This window comes from Vitis vinifera, chromosome 4, assembly GCF_030704535.1.
Source record: "Vitis vinifera cultivar Pinot Noir 40024 chromosome 4, ASM3070453v1".
NCBI classification, from domain to species: domain Eukaryota; kingdom Viridiplantae; phylum Streptophyta; class Magnoliopsida; order Vitales; family Vitaceae; genus Vitis; species Vitis vinifera.
In genome coordinates this window covers 22,517,575-22,538,328 of record NC_081808.1, presented here as the reverse complement: position 1 = coordinate 22,538,328, position 20,754 = coordinate 22,517,575, and the positions used below count along the sequence as shown (strand labels likewise).

General features: G+C 35.8%; 1 protein-coding gene and 1 pseudogene across 1 annotated transcript; both read right to left on the bottom strand.

Moving 5' to 3' along the window:
* Positions 1–4,511: 4,511 nt before the first annotated feature.
* LOC100245364 (protein STRICTOSIDINE SYNTHASE-LIKE 4-like) lies at positions 4,512–6,786 on the bottom strand. The gene is made up of 2 exons (XM_059736492.1): positions 6,077–6,786; positions 4,512–5,586 (listed from the first exon to the last, which is right to left on the bottom strand). The coding sequence occupies exons 1-2, from the start codon at positions 6,338–6,340 to the stop codon at positions 5,218–5,220; spliced, it is 633 nt and encodes a 210-aa protein (XP_059592475.1). The 5' UTR covers positions 6,341–6,786; the 3' UTR covers positions 4,512–5,217.
* A 7,530-nt stretch (positions 6,787–14,316) lies between these two features.
* On the bottom strand, positions 14,317–20,117 carry LOC104879169 (uncharacterized; annotated as a pseudogene).
* Positions 20,118–20,754: the final 637 nt, after the last annotated feature.

The following is a 20,754-nucleotide window of genomic DNA, read 5'->3' as shown; positions in this document are numbered from 1 at the left end:
TGTTAACTGGTAATTGTTTTAACAGAAAAAGATTCTTCACTATGTCCTCAAAAACATGAGAGAGCTATGTTTGTACTTGTGAGGACACATTTATGAACCCATGCACGCAAGAACAAGGATAAACTTGTTTTCTAAACGGGTTGAATCTAATTGATTGTTAGTTCATTGAAGTTTCCACTTAGACAAGTTGAATCTAATTGATTATTTACCTAAACTTAATTCCCGCATGAAACTTATTTGTCCAAACTTAACCTAAACCAAACTCATTTTTCTTTTTTAAAGTCAAATTGAAATTGGGTTACAATTAAGTTATGAATAAATATGTTCAAACAAGGGACTTGAGCAGATCATAAAATCAAGTTAGGTTGAGTTTGATCAAACCCTAAATAAAAGTAACTAAACTCTACATCTATTCGACAAGGAATTGGCTGTTAATTGAGTCCATATTAAACAACACTGAATTTACCATTAAATTTCAAAATTTATTGTAAAATTAATGGATGACGAAGATACATTAAAGGTATATGGAAATGTGGATCTCAGTGGCATTAAGTGGTTGACCACTTCTTCCATTCATTATGTGACAGTGTCGGTACTACAAAAGGCTCCTTCCATCTTTCTTTTCTCTAAGAATTTTAATGGCATCTGAAAACCAGCTGGCAGCCTCTTCATTAACCAAATGGGTTGTGATTGAGACCTTGCACCTTATATAACTTTGAGTATATGGATCGATTGGGAGGGTGTTCTTGACAATTATGAAAATTCATTGCAGGAAAAAGAGTTATTGAATATATAAGGCTGATACTTCTCCCCCAGTGAACCAAATAAATATGAGTGAGTGGTGGGTACAGGATAAATAATTGAAATTACAACACTAGGGGACAAAAATGGCTTTATAGGGTAGTTGAGCTATTTAATAAAATTTACTAGCTAACCATGCCATCTACCTCCAAATTAACCACATTGATTTCTCTGACTTGTTTCATGATTTCTTTGCTAAGTTGACCATGAATTGTATTGCAACTTGATTAGTGGTGTCAACATCTCTCTTTATGGATCTTAAGTTTCAAAAATCTCAAAATCAATGGAAATCAATGGTCCTGAATAGGATATTATTAGTCTAAGGTTTTTCTCAAGATTAATTTTTATGATTACAAAATAAAGGAATTTGATCTAATTTTGTTTTTAAGTCACTTGAATTTAATTTCTATACATTTTTAATCCTTCAAGAGCTAAGGAAGCAAGTGCTTACCATAGGGTTTTCGTCAATGATGAGAACCAAACTTAGGTTATCTTTATGTAAGATTGGGGTGCATCAAGATAAGAATTCATTTTGTCATTTTAAAGCATCATAGCTCATCTAAATTAACAAAAATTATTTTTCTATTTTAAAATTTTCGATGAAGAAATGCTTCAAAAGGGAACATATGTTAAAATCAACATATTTATCCTCTTAAGGTTTTCAAAATTGTATAGAGTTATTTAGCCAAGTATTTTCCCTTGTTTTATCCCTTACTATCATATATATATATATATATATATATATATATATATATATATATATATATATATATATATATATATAGCCAAGTATTTTCCCTTGTTTTATCCCTTACTATCATATATATATATATATATATATATATATATATATATATATATATATATATATATATATATATATATATATATATATATATATATATATATATTTCATAAAATCACCAAACCATAGAGGAGATGTTTACAATGGCTTTTGGCTAGTCGAGGAAAAACCTCAACCCTTTAAGCACCGGTTGATTGGTAGTTCAACTTATCAAAGCTAATTATTTTCCAACCATGTATTGCACTTTGCACCTTTAACAAATTAGTAGAGTGGTTGAAAGTTTGGTTGATTAATACAATACAAAATATGCTTACTAAATATTTTCACATTGATACTCTTATAAAAGAGTCCAATACTTCATTTATAACTAAGAGTTCCAATATTGGAAATTAATGATCAAAAATCCAATTTAAGGGCATTTTTTAGTGCACCTTATTTAAAAACTTGTATTTTCTACTTGTATACCCTTCAATCCTTATTTTTTTTTCTTTTAATCTTTGAGCTAAATTTGCAAACTAAGATTGTGTTATATTATTTTTCTCTTGTAAACCTTGTGATAAAGTGTTCAAGTGTATGAGATCACTTGAGGGAAATTGTTGAAGACCCATTGGAAGCTAATTATGGAACAAAATGAGATTTAACTAATATGTTTATATATTATTATTTTAGTATCCACTATCCTACCCATGTTTTCATTAATATTTATCTATGCATTCAGTATGACATCACTTGCATTGTACATAATTTAGGTAGTATATTAGGAGTTGTATATAAGATCAAAGTATTGGATTTCTTACAAGATGAAAAGTTTTTCACAATCGGTTTTTGAAAATAGGCAATCTATTTGAAGTTATAGTATATTACCTCATAATTGGAAGGATAATTTGTCTTAGTCATTAGGAGAGATTTCCCATTGTGAGTGCATTAGTGCGCATGGTTACACATTGGACATGATATATAATAAAAAATTACATTGGATATCAGATAGTTATGACTTCATCAAGTTATTATGTTGCATGGTCTCTTAATCTTGAAATAATACTAAACTAATGCCAAAGGTTTTTGTGGCTTTAATCTATGGGTGATACCCTAAAGTAGTCATATATTCCCTACAATTGGGTTATTGTTGATTAGGGTAGATGGTAACAAGTATTTTCAATGGAGGCACTGTGATATCTTATTAGATTGAGATAATGTGTGCCCTTAGGTGATCCTAAGGACTTGTGATCATAACATTTGTGTCATTGTAATAATTCTTTATGTGGGATTTGACATATGTCATATGTAAACTAGAGTAAGTCAATTGATTACAAAATAGGAGGATTTGAGACTCAAAAATGGTAGAGGCACTCTTGAAAAGTTGATAGTTTTTATCTCATTATATTATGAACATCAATTCATGGAGAGTGTGCATACATTAAATAGTAGGTCATAGACCTAAGAAATTAATTAAACTTGATTTAATGAATTTTTATCTTGATATAATATCGTAGAGTATTGAAGTGCAACTCACTCTCTTGAGTAGAGTGTTGAGTCAACTTCAAATTTGGATTATGAGGGGTTAGTATTTTCCTATGAATCCCAATGATTTCCATTCAAACTCATGTTTTTTGTTGACACAAAGTTTTGAGGATTTAAGAATAATTAATCATTTATGTTAATAAGTCTGTTTTGGTAAAAGATAGAAGTTTTAAAGTAAATTATGATTAGTTATTTTAGATTTCTTTTTTTATTGAGATAATTAATTAATTAAAGTCCATTAATGATAATTAATTAATTAGGATCTAGTCAACTAGATTACGTGACCTAAGCTCAAGTTAAGTCAAAGTTACTTAAGCTCATATAAGAGTCTATATAAACCTCTTAGGTTTTAGGGTTAGATTCTAACTTTTCCAACTAATAGTCTTCTAGAAATATAGCTTCTCTCTCTTTCTCCTCTAAAGGTGTGTAGTGACTCTACACATTTGCTAAAGATCGAAGATAGAGCCATTGAATGAAATATTGCAAGATTTTTGAGATCCCTGCATCAATTAGAGTAGGATCTAGGAACATCTAGATCTAATAACATGGTTTTTATGACACCCAAATCTAATTTTTATTGCTTTTGTTGTTGATAGATCTATAGAGCATACACCCTATGATTTGATTGTTAATCCAACAATTTATACCTCCAATAGCTAATTGAGTGCTCAACCAACTAGTATGTCTAACAACTATTTTCCAATTGAAATTCCTATAAGAAACTTCAATACTTCATTATTGCTAAGAATATTGTTGAAACCATGGCTCATAAATCATTTGAGCCTTTGAGAACATTTTTTAATACACCTTGTTCAAAAACTTATATTTTCTTCTAATGCACCCTTCAATCCTAATTTCTGTGTAAACTTTGAGCCAAATTTGCAAACTAAGATTTTGCTATATTATTCTTCTCTTGTAAACCCAATGAGAAATTGTTCATGTGTGTGAAATCAAAACTATATTTCTTTAGATGCTATTGAAGTTGTTGCTAAATTTACGATCAAAACATGTTGCTTTTAAACACTATTGAAGTTGTAGCTGAAACATGTTACTATTAGAAATCATTTCTAACCATGGATGCTTAAATAGGCTCACCCAAAATCTCTCCAAATACTCAACAAAAAGATGTCATATTCAAATGAACACCCTTTCCTTTGAAAAGAATTGGAGATCAACGTGACTTCAATTTATCTCTATTTTATCATTATGGCACATGCATGTTTCGATACGAGCCTACCTTGTAGTCCTGATGTTCATGCAATGCATCATCTATTAAGAGCTATGCAGCAACCAACTATTTCTTGACACACATGTTAGTTCTTAAACTAGTCGACTAATATTGTTTGTGTTGAACTCGCTACATTGATCACAATCAATTCAACTTTATAGGTAGTTGTCTCAAGGATTATGTGGGCAAAGCAGTGTCATCTTTCCCCCTTGTAACCAACACATAAATGGTATCTTCCATCAACTGCACCTCATCTTCATTTAAATTAAAGCTTTTTAGGCAGTTGCATGTATTGAATGATCCATTGTACTTTGTTGCAAAAATTAGTGCACCTTGCAATTATAACTAGGTTTGCCTGCTTATGTGATGGTACGGGCAGCATGTTGATCAAGATCAAGGCAGATAATGTACGGTTTGACAAAGGAACCACAATATAAATACTTGCCAACCTTGACCCCACTTGACACCATTGACAATTCAGGATCATAATAGTGGGCAACCGGTTTTCCTTCTAAATCAACTGTCAAAATCCCACCATTTTTCTCGATATGTGGCCTTCCAATGTACCTCTCCAAGATTGCCATAACTTTTCGAATTGAAGGATACTTGAGTGCCAAGTCCCAAAGACCTTTAGTCCCCTATCAAGTGGGCCAATAATTTTGAAGTTATCATACAATAGGAATGACCTACTGGGAGATGTAGACTAAGGAGAAAATTGAATTACCATGGCCAATGCAATCCAATAATGACCTTCCCATCATATAAGATGTTGTCAGGCATGCCAGACAAATTATCAATGAACTTTTACACGGACCCCTTTCTCTTGCCTTGTATATAATATTTTGTATACCTTTTCCTGCGATTATATTATCATAGAGTAATTCGAGTATGGTAATTTAAAAACGTGTGAGTGAGAAACATACATGAGAGTTTCGCAGAAGACCACAGAAGTCTGATCAGGTGAGACGACAACACCATTAGCAAGGTAAAGATCACGTAAAAGCACTATAGTCTCTTGAGTCGATGGATCAAAGCTCAGTAGTCTACCATGGGGCCTAACCTCCAATATCTCCCATATGAACTCTATCAACCCGTATTTATAGGAAGCATCTGTAAAATAAATCATACCATCAACAGCTACATCTACAGCGTTCGTTTGTTTGAATTTTAGGCCTTCAGCCTCATCGGTCAATAGTTTCATCACACCATCTCCACTTATCTCCAATAGACCCTGCCGCATAGGAAAAATCTTTGAACTTTTGATTCAGGTCGATAGATCATACGGCTGATGATAAACTTGAGAAAAATAATGGTTCTTTCTATTTTTATTTTGTTTTTTCCTAGCGTCCATAATGCGTTGTTGTCAAAATCAGAAAAGAACCCTGACGACGACAAAGTCAATAGAGTGAGTTGGAGTTAGTAGTTGCCAATGGGAATGGTTGCTTGCCGTCTTAAACCATCCACATATCGACAGCAACCCATGCGCTCATGTTCGTCTATTTCACCAGCTCTGATTGTAGTAATTAATTAAGGGAGCGTTTGGACCGCCATTATTGGAGTATATCATGTCACTTATTTTTCAATAAAAATACCACTTATTAATTTATTATTATTCTTTTTGGTTTTTAAATGATAATTATCTTATCTCTTTGCCTTCAAATGGAGGAAAAAGACAAAAAAAACTAGAGAAAAGTAAGTGTGGCAGAGAAAACCATTTTGACCTTTTCGGCATCGGCGACGAGAACTTCGCCAACTCGACCGAGAGCGACGCCGAGAGGTCTTCCACCGGTGAAGGCCCAGTTATGGACGACCGAGTTGGCAGCCGACTCGTTCAAGGTGACTCGCTTGACCCAGCCATCAGCACAGCCTGTGTAGATTAGGTGTGAGTTGGCGTCATAGGCAATGTCCTCTGGGCCCAACAGATTCCCCTGCCCAATCATCTCAGAACCTTGCAGCATACGAGGGTTGAGCTTCGGCACAGGCATGGGTTCCTGTGAAAACTCGTGAGTGGGCAGAGAAGCTGGATCAAAGGAGTCGAGTTGGTAGAGAAAGATGGCCGCTGCAACGGGAGTAAGAATCAAGACGAGAAAACCAAAGGACCATGATGAGCTCCTCCTAGTCGTGCTAGTATCGGAAGGTTTGACTCTGCCATCGGTGACTCGGTGAGTCTCCACAGACGAAGGGGCAAAAACAGGGCCACTCACCAATTTGGGTAATTAAAGAAGCGGGTTGGCAACTTGCTTGTCTTAATAGCCACGAGATAATATCTTTGTTATTTATCAGGTTATGTTTGGAGCCCTCAAAATTTGAGAGAAAACACGAATAAAAAATAAAGAGGAATAAAATAAAAATAAATTTAAAATTAATAATTATTTTTATATGTTATTTTAAATTTATTTTAATTTTTAATATAAAAACTAAATAATTTAAAAATAAACTAATTTTTAAATAATTTTAATTGTATTAATTTTTTTTATATAATAGATAAGAAGATAATTTTTAGTATATATATATATATATATATTTATTTATTTATTTAAATTTTGGTACTTTCTGAAACCAAGCATAGGCTCAAACTATGTGGATCCTCTTGTCACTTTATCAGTCGTGTTAATGGAAAGGGGTTGGAAAAATTCCAATCCACGTGTTGCTTTATCATTATATTTGGAGCTGATTTGGGTGTTTCTCTAATAATATATACCATCCTGATAAGCTGGTCATAGCAACAAACTCCTCATATGGAAAATCATCATCAACTGGTCTATTCTCAGATGTCGGTAGTGAGGCTAGGTGATCGGCGACAATACTTCCCTTAATAGACTTCTGAGAAACATACTGGATATCAAACTCTGTCAAAAGTACAAGTCATCTCATTAGTCTACCAGTCAATGCAGGTCTATCAAATAAGTATCTCAATGGATCTAGGCGGGATATCAAATGCACTGAGTACTCTGTCATGTAATGTCTTAATCTCCTGGTAGCCCAAACTAGTGCTAAGCATAGACGCTCAATTATAACCAAGAATGAAAATATCGGTAATCACGGATATATCGGTACTTCGATTTTACGGATATATCGGAGATATATCGGCGGATATTTTGGAAAAAAATATCGATAAACATAAAATTGATTAAAATTTATAAAAATATAAAAAAAACTTCATAAAAATGTAATTAGAAGTATAATGATATTTTTAAATTATTTTATTAAATAATTTGATATATGTATAATATGATTTATCATATTTGACAATAATAGTATATGTGTTAATAAAAAAAAACTATAAATTTCATAAGTATATATTTATTATTAAATTATATCAAATATTATTCATAATAATATTTGTGATATTTGATTATAATATGTCTAATTTTAAAATATATTTAATATTTAAATTATAATTCATTTAATTTAATTGTATTAAATGATATAAAATAAATGATGATATGTGTATAATTTTTAATACTTAATTAATATATTAATAATATTAAAAACATTATGAAGAAAATTATCACAATAATTTTTATATTTTTGGTATTCAAATAGATGAAAAAAATTTATTTAATTATAAAATAATTATAATTAATTTGTTCTTTAAAACATTTTTTTAAAATTATGTTTATATGATGAATTTGACTTTATATATATTTGGTGCACATTATATATCAAGGGGCAAACTTGCCCCAGCAGTTGGCTTGCTGCCAACCAAACCTTTTGGCTGGGGTTCGAGCCCCCGCGACGGTCCTGAGGCATTTTTAAAAGTTTGACCGCATTGATCCTCATTTGACCGTCCAAAATATCGCGATATATTGAAGATAAAATGATAAAATGCCAATAAATCACGAGAAATAAGTGAAAATCACGATAAATTGATAAAATATCGTGGAACCGATATATCTCTAACATATATCGTGTCGAGATGGTCCGATACACGATATTTCGGCGATATATCGCCGAAATATTGCGACATTTTCCTCCTTGATCATAACATATTTCACTTCATACTCCAGCATCCTTTTACTCAGATAGTAAATAGCCTGCTCCTTCCCTTGAGTTGTCAATCTGAGCTAACATACATCCCAAGACCATGTCTGAAACTGACAAATATAAAAGAAGTGGGCGTCTTGGCGTAGGAGGCACTAAAACAGGAGGAAAAAGCAAGTACCCCTTGATCTTCTCAAATGCAAGCTGACAATCATCATTCCAAACTGTTGGTTAATTCTTCCTTAAAAGATGAAATATGGGCTCACATATGTCTGTCAATCTGGCTATGAAACGACTGATGTACTGTAATCTACCCAGAAAACCTCTAATCTCTTTCTTAGTCCTCGACGCAGGCATGTCAAGTATGACTTTGATTTTATCTGGGTCGACCTCTATGCCTCGCTTACTGACCATATGTCCCAATAACTTCCCAGAAGTCACTCCAAAGGTGCACTTCTTGGGATTCAGCCTCAATCTAAACTTTCGGATCCTCTCAAAGAATCTCTCTAGAGCCTCTAGGTGATCTGCTCTGCCTTGGGATTTCATAATCATATCATCCACATAAACTTCAACGTCCCTATGCATCATGTCATGAAACAAAGTAGTAGCGGCCCTCTGATAAGTGGCTCCTGCGTTCTTCAACCCAAATGGCATAACCTTGTAACAGTAGGTACCCCACTCAGTAATAAAGGTTGTCTTCTCCATATCCTCTGGAGCCATCAAAATCTGATTATACCCTGAAAACCCATCCATGAAAGACAACATCGAATGGCCTATAGTGCCATCAACTAACAAATCGATATGTGGGAAAGGGAAGTCATCTTTAGGGCTAGCTTTATTAAGATCTCTAAAGTCTACACAAACTCTAACTTTGCCATCCTTTTTGGGAACTGGGACGACATTAGCCAACCACTTTGGATACTCAACCACTGATATGAATCCAACACAGAGTTGTTTCTGAATCTCCTCTTTCACCTGCAGACTCCAACGTGGATGTAACCGTCTTAATTTCTGCTTAACCGGTCTGGCATGTGGTAGGATAGGTAAGTGGTGTTGAACTATAGAGGGATCAATGCCAACATGTTAAGATAGCAAAGCAATCAAGTAAGATAACCAAATCGCCTTGCCTAAAAATGATGAGGTACCCTCTAATCGACCAATTAAACGCCACATTTTCCTCAAATAGTGTTTAAGCTTGATCCTCAAGATCCCCAGTGGAGTCGCCAATTTGTGGACCCGCATTTTTCACGTGCGCTCTCACTCGATCAGCGAGACTCGTTTTTTATTTATGAAAAATTAATTTTTGAAAAAGTCGGAGTCACCAATTATTTTATTTTTATTTTAAAGGGAAAATAAAACAAGAAATAAAACCCTAAAAAAAATGACTCCATAGTTTTGGAAAAAGCATGTCTTTAAAAAAAACCCGAGTCTAAGTCCAAGGATCAAGTTACCTATTGGGAAGGTACCTTTGAAAGGTAACACCCTTCTAAGTCCTATAAAGGTCTCTACTAACTAAGTTAAGGGAAGTGTGACAATTAGTTGGTTAATTATAGATACCTAAGTAAGCTAGGTGATTTCAGAAAATAGCATGCTAAATAAGGAGATCAATCACAATAAAGGAGAGTTAGGGTACGTACCTGAACCACTTCTTAAGCGCTATCACAAAACATCAAAGGTTAGTATAGAAATATATCACACAACATGTGCTTTATCCAAGCAAATCAAGTATACACCTAAACACCCAAGGATTACATCAAACATGGAAGTGATCTTCAATAGCATGTATGTTCATAGAATTTGAGAAAATGAGTGTGTGTGTGAGAGAGAGAGAGCGTACCTGGGTAGCAAGCTAAATGCGTCTATGGAAAACAAGGTTAGCTTAATAACAAGTATAAACAATTTTCATATATATCATAGGGAACAATTGAAATCAGCCAAGTATCGAACAATCCCCTCATTTGAATCAATATCAGAGAAGATATCAAGAATGTCGGACCACCCACCAAGGTCCTGATTGATTTTGCATGAGTTGATTCTATGAATTCCATTGTTTGGAATCATGAAGTTTGTTCATGCTTGTCGAAAATCGAGAAAATCATGAAAATAGTTGAAGATGACGAAAATGCATGCTGGAAAGGAAAATGGCAGCAAATAGTATGTTAAAATTTGGATTTTATGCCCAGAAACTTCTCGGGAATTTTAAATAAAACTAGAGTTATTTTTTACGGAAAAAGATTTTGAAATCCAGATTTAAAATGTGTAAGATAACAAAAAAGAATAAGAAGAAACATTAGGAGTATGATGTGTGGCAAGGTGACCACTATATGAGTGAGGTCTGGAGGTGCACTTGAGACTAAATGGTTGAAACAGATTGCATAAGGAGGATTCTGTAGACCACTGGTTGTCTGGAAAGAAACTGAATGTATTCGCTTCAGAGCCCATGTTTACTGGATTTTAGGGTGCCACCTCATCTAAAAAAAGGGCTTCAATACAACTCTAGTTTCTCAGGATCACAACCTGAATTATCAACAGAAGCTTCTGGTGAAGACGTAATGCTCAATTTCAGATTAAGTTTCCTGTTCTATAACTCATTTTCTCTGAATTTTCCTTTTATGTCTATGCTTTCTGATCATATAAGTTGCCCGTCTAGTTCCTTGTTTGAGACTCTGCCGAACCTGGAATAATGCTTCTAGGTCTAGCTGAGGGAACCTACACCCCTTTTCATGGAACCTGAGGCATGCGTTAATTCGAAACTCTGTTACTTTGCCTTCCATTGCTTCAAGTCTTTTAGCCATCTCAGCCACAAATCTGGAGATTCATTTATCTTTCTTTAATATTCAAGCCAAATGTCAATTCAGTCCGCTTAAACCCTGATTTGAACAATTTTGAACTCTCTTTTTGCGCTCTTGATGTTTTTCATTTCAACTACAACGACAAACTACCCTTCAAAAAAGAAATCTGGACCGAATCCTAAACTTTTTAATTCACAACTTCTTGAGCCTGACTGAGAGTCGACACAATTGAATCACCTTGGATAAGAGTGCTTCTAAAAATCCTCCAGAATGTAGACACAAGTGCAGCGTTCGCTAATAATGTCCATGGCATGTCACAAAGGAAAGCTTCTTTCTCATAATCATCAACGCAAATTGACTCTTAATGGACCCCATTGCCTGCATCACATCAAAGACTGGATAGATAGGGAGATTCACAATTTCGATAGCTATCTTTGCATTATTTGGGCAGGGTAATTGTGTCATGGATATATAGCTCGAAGGTGACTCGCGTTTTGTTCTGTTTGCTGCCCAAGCAGCTATGGAGTTGTTGTTTTGATTTTGTGTCCTGTGCGTGGATTTCAACCCTCTCGTGAGCTTTGTTGCGAGACATTCCACGTCATGCATCTGTCTCTGTGAAAATGTAGTAACACTCTGAATAATTTTGGCTGGAAGTACACGTATTGTTAAGATGTGATAGCCCATGAGAAAGCTGGGAACCTTGAGAATGCCCGTTGGATAGGAACCTTTCATATTATTCTTTCCTCTCCTGATGCTCTGCCTGGAAATAATAGTGACTTCATTTCTACTGCTTTGTTCATACCCTCTCGGACCAATATCTACTTCATCTCTCACGAAATCTGGTTATGCTGATGAAGTTCTACCCTTAGTCCGTTTTGCAAAGCGTAACTTAATTTGACATTTGTAAGGTCCCAGGTTATCTCTCTGGTCGATGGAATTCATAGCCTGACGTAGCCTTTTCTAAGAAGTTAAGAGAAATTGTTTCTCTGGTAGAAAAGCTTTCAAGACCGTGTTGAGGCTCTGAATGTTGATAGTTTTCCATTACAATTGACGTGAGTTCCTCATCAGTAGTGTCATAAGAGTGACTTCATGAGAAGTTTCTTGCTGTATCAGAATCAGCAGCATTAGGGGCTGCTTCACCTCTTTTGCAGGCAGATATTCACCTTTAGGAACCAAACAGCTAGGGAGCATCATCATAAACTAACTTATTGACAAGAAGTGGTCTTCCTGACACATCAGGTAAGTAGATCTTAGATTTATGTTCATGAAACTGAACTTCAGCCAGATGTTGCACCTAAAATGCTAACATGTCATCAGGTTTCAAGAGCTCCTGAATTCCGAGTTTCAAAAAATAATTCCTTGAAAACTGCTAAATCAACTGGTATGACACGTATATAGGAGCTAAATGGTGGGGATCATCAAGGACAACCTCATCAGCAGTTGCGAATCCATCTCCCACCCAAATCCATCGACACACTTCTAGGACAGTTTGACAGGCTGCCATTTGCGTTCAATCTGCATTTCAAAAAATTGAGAATGCGTACATGATACATCTGTTCTTTGCAGAGATTCGGTGACTGCAGGTCTTGTTCCATATCATCAGTAGCAGCCTCAAACCCGCCAAAGGTTTGAGTGGTATTAAAAGACTCAACATGATCGGCTGTAGGTGATCGAGCAGCCAATTCATCATTGAGCAAATCAATAAAAGCTTGGATATCATTGTCGAGTGGCCTAAAATCATTAGATAAATCATTAAAGTCGTTAAGTATATTACTGATCTCCATGAAAACCCTTCTCCTTGCTTCTGTAGAGCGAACACAAGCTGCCACTAAAATTGGTTAGCCCGGATTGCTAATTTATGCATCCAATCACCATCGATTTTTCTTTTCCTTTTTGGAATTTCTGGAATATGGATGAAACCTGTGAAGAATGTGGTGGAATTGCGGTCTGCAAGCATAAAGCTTCTAGTGTCTAGCATGGCTGCGTAGGCGACTCCAGTATTGTTCAGACCAGCCTTTGAACATGAGGGAAGAAGAGCATTATAAATTCTGTTTCAATTTTCCCACTTCCAATGGCATTTGCCTCAGTTTTTGGAGAACGGCTTCATCATCTAGTCTGGCCATTTGCAATTCTTTCGAGAAATTCTTGCAGCCTGCATCATCTTGAACACTTGGTTTGTTGTGAAAATTGTTTGTTCCTATGAGAGGAGCAAATATTGATTCTGCATTCGGTGCATAGGTGGATGCCAGAAACTCCACTTTTTCATCATAAACTGAGTATTCGTCATAGGGTGAGTGCTAGTAAAGCATTAGAATCCTCCAATTTAAATATTTGAGGGTTCCAGAACCTTTTTGGCAGAGTACCTTCTAGCACTATGGGAGACAAAGGTGAAACGCTTGGTTGGATTCATGGCAGCATAATCCTCCAGCGATACAACGATTTCAATATGTTTTTGACTGAATTCAAGAGCATTTTTGCTGTTCTTTTGAGGTCAATGATCTGACCAATAGAAACTTCAGCACTTGTATCAATTAGAAAGTTCATCAGCTGATGGCCAAGAGAATCCTAAGATCTGCCTCACAATAGGTTCAGTTCTGATGCGAATGCTACTCTCTTTATCCTCAGGTAAATTGTCTCTACTTGATGGACCTGGTTGTTGAAGATGACGTTCAAAGCCTTTGAGCTTATGGAAATGAGTTAAAATCCCATTTCTAACCAACTTGTCTCTTTTTGTTTTGACAAATCCTGCAGAAGTTGTATCCAGGACTGTATCAAAATCAACATCATCATCAAATGGAATTGTTTTCTTTCGCTTCTTTAATTCTTTGCCCAATTTCAGAATTTCATTTAACATTTTCTTAGGTCTTGCCTCCTCCTTAACCAAATTTGGTATCACCTAGTCATGCTCAACAATCTTGGAAGGCTTTTCTTTTTGCAAATTTGAAAGCTCTATTTCAAGTTGAGCTTTTGTTTTCTTAAGGCTTCTTAGACGATCAGCAGCTAGCGATCAGGCAATTCTCAAGAATATCAAGTATTTGTTGAGTTTGTGTAAAACGAACAACGCGGTGACCCTGTTCTTTCCACCCCTTAAGCACATGAGCGACAATTTTCGTTTTTTTTTTTCTACTGTGTTCAGGATTCCCATAATCTGGATTCTGGTAAGCATGCACTCTTGCTCAAGTAGATCAAAGTGATTGCATATTTTATATATCACATTAATGTCATAAAGAGAACTTCTACTACCATCAAAGATCTATTCCACCTCCAGACTCGAGAGAAGTGCTCGATATATAGAATACTGCTCTGCGGTAAGGCTGCAAAAGAGGACATGTTCAGTATTGTTTGGAAGCTGAGCATTCACATCAACTGTCGTACATCGAAGGAGATATGACATAATCAAGTCACGTAGGACTACTGCACACCTATAAGCAGTGGATACTTGTAATGGAGAGGCATTGGCATAGCCAGCAACAGATATGGGAACTGCAACTTCTGCTTCAAACACAGGCAACACTCCCAACTTCCCAAGGAAGACAAAATCGAACAAAGACCACAGCTCAGCCAGCTTGTTCTGAATTGGCGCACCAGTCATTATTACATGATGAACAATCTGTAACTGTTTACAAAGCATGATAACTTTAGCATTCGGATTCCAAATTTGGTGTCCTTCACTCCTGGGAATTCATCTAATCTTTTAAGATCCCCCACCAATCTGATTACAATGGAAACATCTTCTCAAAATATGGAAAATGTTGTTAAAGGATTGTCATTTATGGTCTAACTCTGATCAGAAGGTTTCTCCGAAGCATGAGCCTCATCCACAAACATGCTAATTAAGTTCTGATTAAATGGCATGCATCCAGATTCTGTTTTGAACTCTGCCATCAAATCTTTAACAGTTTTTATCCATGTAATGCAATCAAATCGCCCACTGTTATGCTTCTGTAGAGCCATGATGACATATACTTTTCTAACATCATCATATCTGACCCAATCTGATAGGTCTTTAAGAAAATATTGTGCAACTTTATGCAGCCAAATGTCTTTGGTAGGAAGCATGTCCGTTAAACACTGGACAAGTTCATAAGAGAGAACCATTGGGACGAAAGATGCAGGCAACCTTGATAAGAGAAGAAGCAGAACATCAGATGCCAAGTGTTTGCTGTCGTGATATGCTGATACAGAATCACTAGGTCTAGCAAGTCCTTCATGCTGGAAGAGATCATCAAGGGCAAGAATTGCAAGGGGCCTAACATATTTTGGATCTGTACTGAAACAGTATCTGAAAGACTGTGTCAGATGATTTAACACTAAGTTGGACAGTTTGGCGTATGTATATGTCTCGAGAAGCCTAATCAAGGGTGGATCAGGCAGCGGGACTCACGGGAGATCCGAGTTCCTTCTAGAAAAGCCTCGCCTTTTTTAGAGAACACAAAACATTGGTGATAATCTCATAACATTGTTCAAGCTAAGCAAGTGCATGTTCTCAAATTTCTGCATCAAGTCGCTCATTGGAAGCATCACCTTCAGGGACAAGGGGCTTGTGCCTTTTTGTAGTGGTAAACGAACCACAACTTCATGAAATCTCCAGTCTTCAAACCTTTTGCAAACTGCTCACAAATCTGCAGGTTCTGGAACTTTATTCAAGAGATTGAAGGCCTCTCTAGCAAGGTTTTCCTTCTCTTCGGTGTCAGAAGTTACAGTAGCTCTCTCAAGAAACTCCACAGCTAAGTAAAGTTTGTGATCAGTCCCCTTGTAATAGCCTAGCCGACCTTCTCGCAATCGTGCGCTAATATCATCAACTGTTACCTTATCATTAGGACCAGTGTAATACTCCATTAGGGAAGATATTAACCTAGTAGCAAGCCGATCACCTTCCTCGGAACAAACAGATTGGTGGAGTGTTAATTGAACTAATTATTGTCGTAGATTAACATCAAAACCCTGAACCAAGCGTGTCACATGATACTGACAAAGAAGTTGGAGCAAAGAAAACAGAGCTTCAGCATATCTAAGAAATAACTGTCTAATACATTTTAAGGTTCACAACTAAACACTTAGGAATATGTCCTTGAAGCCGCTCATAAAGCTCTGATAGACCTTTCTTTTGACTACAACATTCCAAATTTGAATTTAGGTCAAATGTCACGCATGAATTGGTAGCTGCATATGCACATTGCTCTCTTATTTCTTCCCTCAGACTGATCAAACTGAAGGAACACCTTAGGAAAAGGAAAACAGTCTGTCTCTGTAAATGGTATAAAGACATGTTATATACTTTTCCATCAAGAATACTGAATAAAAAATGGAGAGCCTTCAAGACAACCACTCTCATCAGGCTTGACTTGACGTATTGGTTGGAGCAAAAGATCTTGAAAGTGTTCATGGAGAACTTGCAGCAAAGAAGCAAGAATTGAATATTGTAGACGGATATAGAAACTGAGCCTAAACATTAGCATCAACAACTTGTGTTTAAAGTACAGAGATGCACAAGCTGTTACAATTCCATTGCTTGCCAAGGCACCAATATAGAAACTTAGGAACAAGGTTGCTGATGTTATAAAGAACAGGATACTTACCTAGAGAAACACTTGGGATTCCCAAAGAACCATTTTGCTCAACCAATAAACAGAAGAACTGAACAAGATTTCTTAGAAATACAACCTTTGACTCTAGTAGCTGAACATTCCTCAGACTAAAAGTGTTTGAGCGTCTCTAAGTGTCACCATTCTGACCAACACAAACATCATTCAATGAATCCCAAGGCACATTTGACAAACAAGAATTGATAGAATCCAAGTATTTTCCCAAGTTGATCATCATATTCTTGCTTCAAGTATTTCAATATATTACTCAAAACTCGAATAATACCAGCCACTGCAAACCAATTTGCATTTTTCAGTCTGGATTTTACAAAAAACAACAAAACTTGACTTCTCAGTAAAAATTTCGTCCCCATCAGTTTGGAGTGTTAAAGACGATGAAAGAAAGTTTCCAATTGCTACATCAAAGCAAACACGCAAAAAATGCACAAATCCCTCCCAATTACTTCCAGAAACCACCACAAACTCATAAATGACCACAAGAACCTTGCTCGCCAAATATTGAACATATTGACTTTCAGCAAGTTGGCTATGATTCTAGTCAAACAACAATGCTCTTCATAATTTTCTGATTTCTCAATATAAGTAGGTTAGGCCGCTATGTCGTCACGGGAATCGGAATCAAGCTCATATATCCAGAATTGAATTTTTCTTGAATCCTGGGAAAGAGCAACCAAAAGATTTTTTGTTTGGTCACTGAAATTAGCTCTGATTCGATGTAAAGAGGAAGAGAATCATTGATCAGATGACAGAGATGTGAATATTCAAAGGCTTTTCCCTCGCCTTCAATGGCTTCAAAGGGAAAGTGCGAGTTTCCATCCTCCATTCAGCTATGATCCCTTCAGTTTCTTCTACTTTCCGGTTATCCACAGTTCCCTCTAACCAATCCTCTCTTTGGATCACCCCTCCAGGAACCGCGCGTGGTAATAATCTTCTAATAAGATGAATCCAGAACTTCTTCAGTTTTCCAATTCCAGAGAAACCCAAATCTCTCCTCAAGGTCGGTGATCCCTCTCCATATGATGATAAGATCAACAGAGAATGGCAACAAGGTTGTTTCCATGGGAATCATCAGTTGTAGCGTGAACTCCATTTTTCTAACAGAATCGAAAATCAAACTCCCAGAATTTCTCCCCTGTTTCCCGAGGTTGGTAGTGTGGGATAGATCCGAATTTCAATGATGCGTATTCCAGATTTCTGTAGTTCACTAGAAGAACCTCGGAATCAACTATCCAATATTTGAGTGAGATTGTTGCATACTCCATCTCGTATTAACACTTCCGTCATTCCTCAATGTACACCCAAAGGTAATGAGAAGGATTTGGGCAGCATACAGGAAAATGGATGGAAGAGAAATAAAATGAAATAAAAACGAAGTAAAACTCAGAGGAGGAAAGAACAGAAGATGTTGATAAGTAAACAAAAATAGTCTCCACTTCAAGTATTAATCCATGGGCTAAGAACATAACAGAGGGAACAATACAAGATAAGATTCAAACAAAAAAAAGAGCAGGATCACATTCAAGCATGGAGTTGTATATTTCCGAAGACATTCATGACACGTAAAATAATCAAAATAAAAATTGAATAAAGAAGTAAACAACCAAGCTCAGCAGAACAACTTGTGGCCCTTAACGTCCACACCAACGAACAATATATTAAATATTCTAAAAACAAATATACGGAGAAATCGAATATGGGTAAGAATTTCAAGAGTAACAAGAAACATACCTGGATGAACTTGGCTACTCTTGCTCATTTCCCGCTTCTCTGTGCTTTTCCTCAAGACTATCTCCCGAAAAAAAAAAAATTCACTTCAACATCCTTTTGCACATATGTATATCAGCCCCCAAAGACCCAAATCTTGTTGGGTTTCCCTCCTTTGTGGGACTCTTAAATTTACTAAATATGGTTTTGCTATTTTGGCCAACACCTTGGTTGGCACATGACTCTTGGCATATTCAAGATTGGTTTGAAGTCTTCAAGGAAAGAAAAAAACTACAAGTCTTTTGTCTTTTCCTTTGGTTCATCATCTTGGTCGGCAAGAAGACTCTTGGGATACCTTTTTGGTTCAAAACAAAAATCAGCCTTCTTCTTCTCCATTTTTGGTGCTACACAATCGGCAAGTTTGTACTTCAAGTGGGTAACGTTTCTTCACTTGATATTTGGGGTTTCTTGCGGTTTGTTCTTGGAGATTTGGTTTACTTTTGTGAGGTATTTTCCTCTTGTGATTTACACCTTGGTATGTTTGTAAGGCTTATGCCTTTTGGCCACTTTGTAAACTCTTTTGGTGATAGTGGAAGAAACTGACCTACCGGTCGTCGTGGACGTACCTCAAGTTATTTGAGGGAACCACGTAAATCTTGTGTGCTCATTTATTTTCTGTTATTCTATTTATATTGCTTCCATTGATTTACACTTGTGGGAAAGCCTATTTTTTTCAACAAATCTGTTCCAAAACAAAAAGGAAAATCCCCCTTTCGTTTTTGTTCTTTTCTTCCTTTTTAAATCTACTTTCCTTTCTTTTATTTCCCTTCCTTTCCGAAAATCAGAATGTTTCTCTCTTTCTATGTAGGATATTCTCTTTCCATATGTATGCAGCCATGTTAATCCTCGTTTTCCTCCAAAAATATTTTTCTTACCTTCTTTGAATGTACATGCCTTTGTGAGAGTTGAACAACAACTCTCATTCTCTTGTCAAACAATAAAAAAACGAAAATAAAAAGAATAAAACCGAAAAAGAGTTAGCAATGTTGCAATATATAAAAGAATAAAGTAAAATAAAATGAATGAATAAAGTAAAACAAAATAATTAAATAAAATGAAATAAAATAGTTAATCCTATGCGGACCATGCAAGTCATGCGACTATGTGAGTCATGTAAAAAACGTTTAATAGGCCAAGTGTGTCTAAGAGGGCTAGGGTGGTGCCTACGTAACCTAAAGTGATCAGGATATCGTGTAGGTGACCTAAACATGTCTAAGTGTGCTCTTCTAAAAAAAGAAGGAAAAGCCTAATCTAAAATAGGGTTGTCAAGGGTCACAAAAAAGGGTTCAGAAAATCCCTCAACCAAAATCTTTGAGGTGGCTTAAAAAAGGTAAGTTGTATGAGTAGTTATGGACCACCAAGGAAGTACTATGAAGCACTGAAAATGAACTTAAAGGGACAAAATTGAGGGTTTACAGATAATAAAGAATAAATAAATAAACAAGATAGAGATAGGAGTGTACCTTAGCATCTAGCTAAAAGTGTTCCCCTCCAACAAGATTTGTTGGACCTCTAGTCTTCCTTGCTTTCTTCACAAACCTAGAGAACCAGCTAGTTCTCCTCTGTTTCTTTCTTTCCCCTTGTTCCTTTTTTCTTCCTCTATAAGACTTTTATTTTTTCTTTTCTCTCTAACAACCACAAAGCAATAGAAAGAGTCTCCCCCGTCTGAAACGCGTCTCCTACAGATTCTAAAATGTGTTCATCATCTCTCTCTCCTAACTACCCTTGCAAAGAATATCATTTCTTTAAAAAAAAACCTAACCTTGCAGCTCACCCTTACCTATTCTCTCTTAATAGCTGACCTAAAGAAAAGAAAAAAAAACGTGCTCCAAAGCTCCCCCATCAACTAACCTTAAAAAGTCTTTAGAAGGCTTTCTTTAAAATGCTTAAAAGAACGGCCAAGATGAGAACACATGTCGCCAACTGCTAAGTTCTCTAAAAAATTCTAAAACCTAAAGTCCTCCTAAGGTTGAAATTCAAAAAAAAAAAAAAAAGACCAAGCTTAAGGGGTCTTTAAAAATCACGCTAGGATTTGAAATTACCTCCTAAATGGCCTCTAAAATGTGGCTCAAAAATCAATAGAGTCGAGCAAAGGTAGACCAATAAGAGAGAAAATGAACAACAAAAAAAAAATGATCCTAAACAGGCACTAAAAGTGAGAATAGGATGAGAAGAAAAATAAAAATGAGAAAATATATGTTATGGGATAAGATGGGAGATCTATAAATGTTAATCAAGATCAAGACGGGTAAT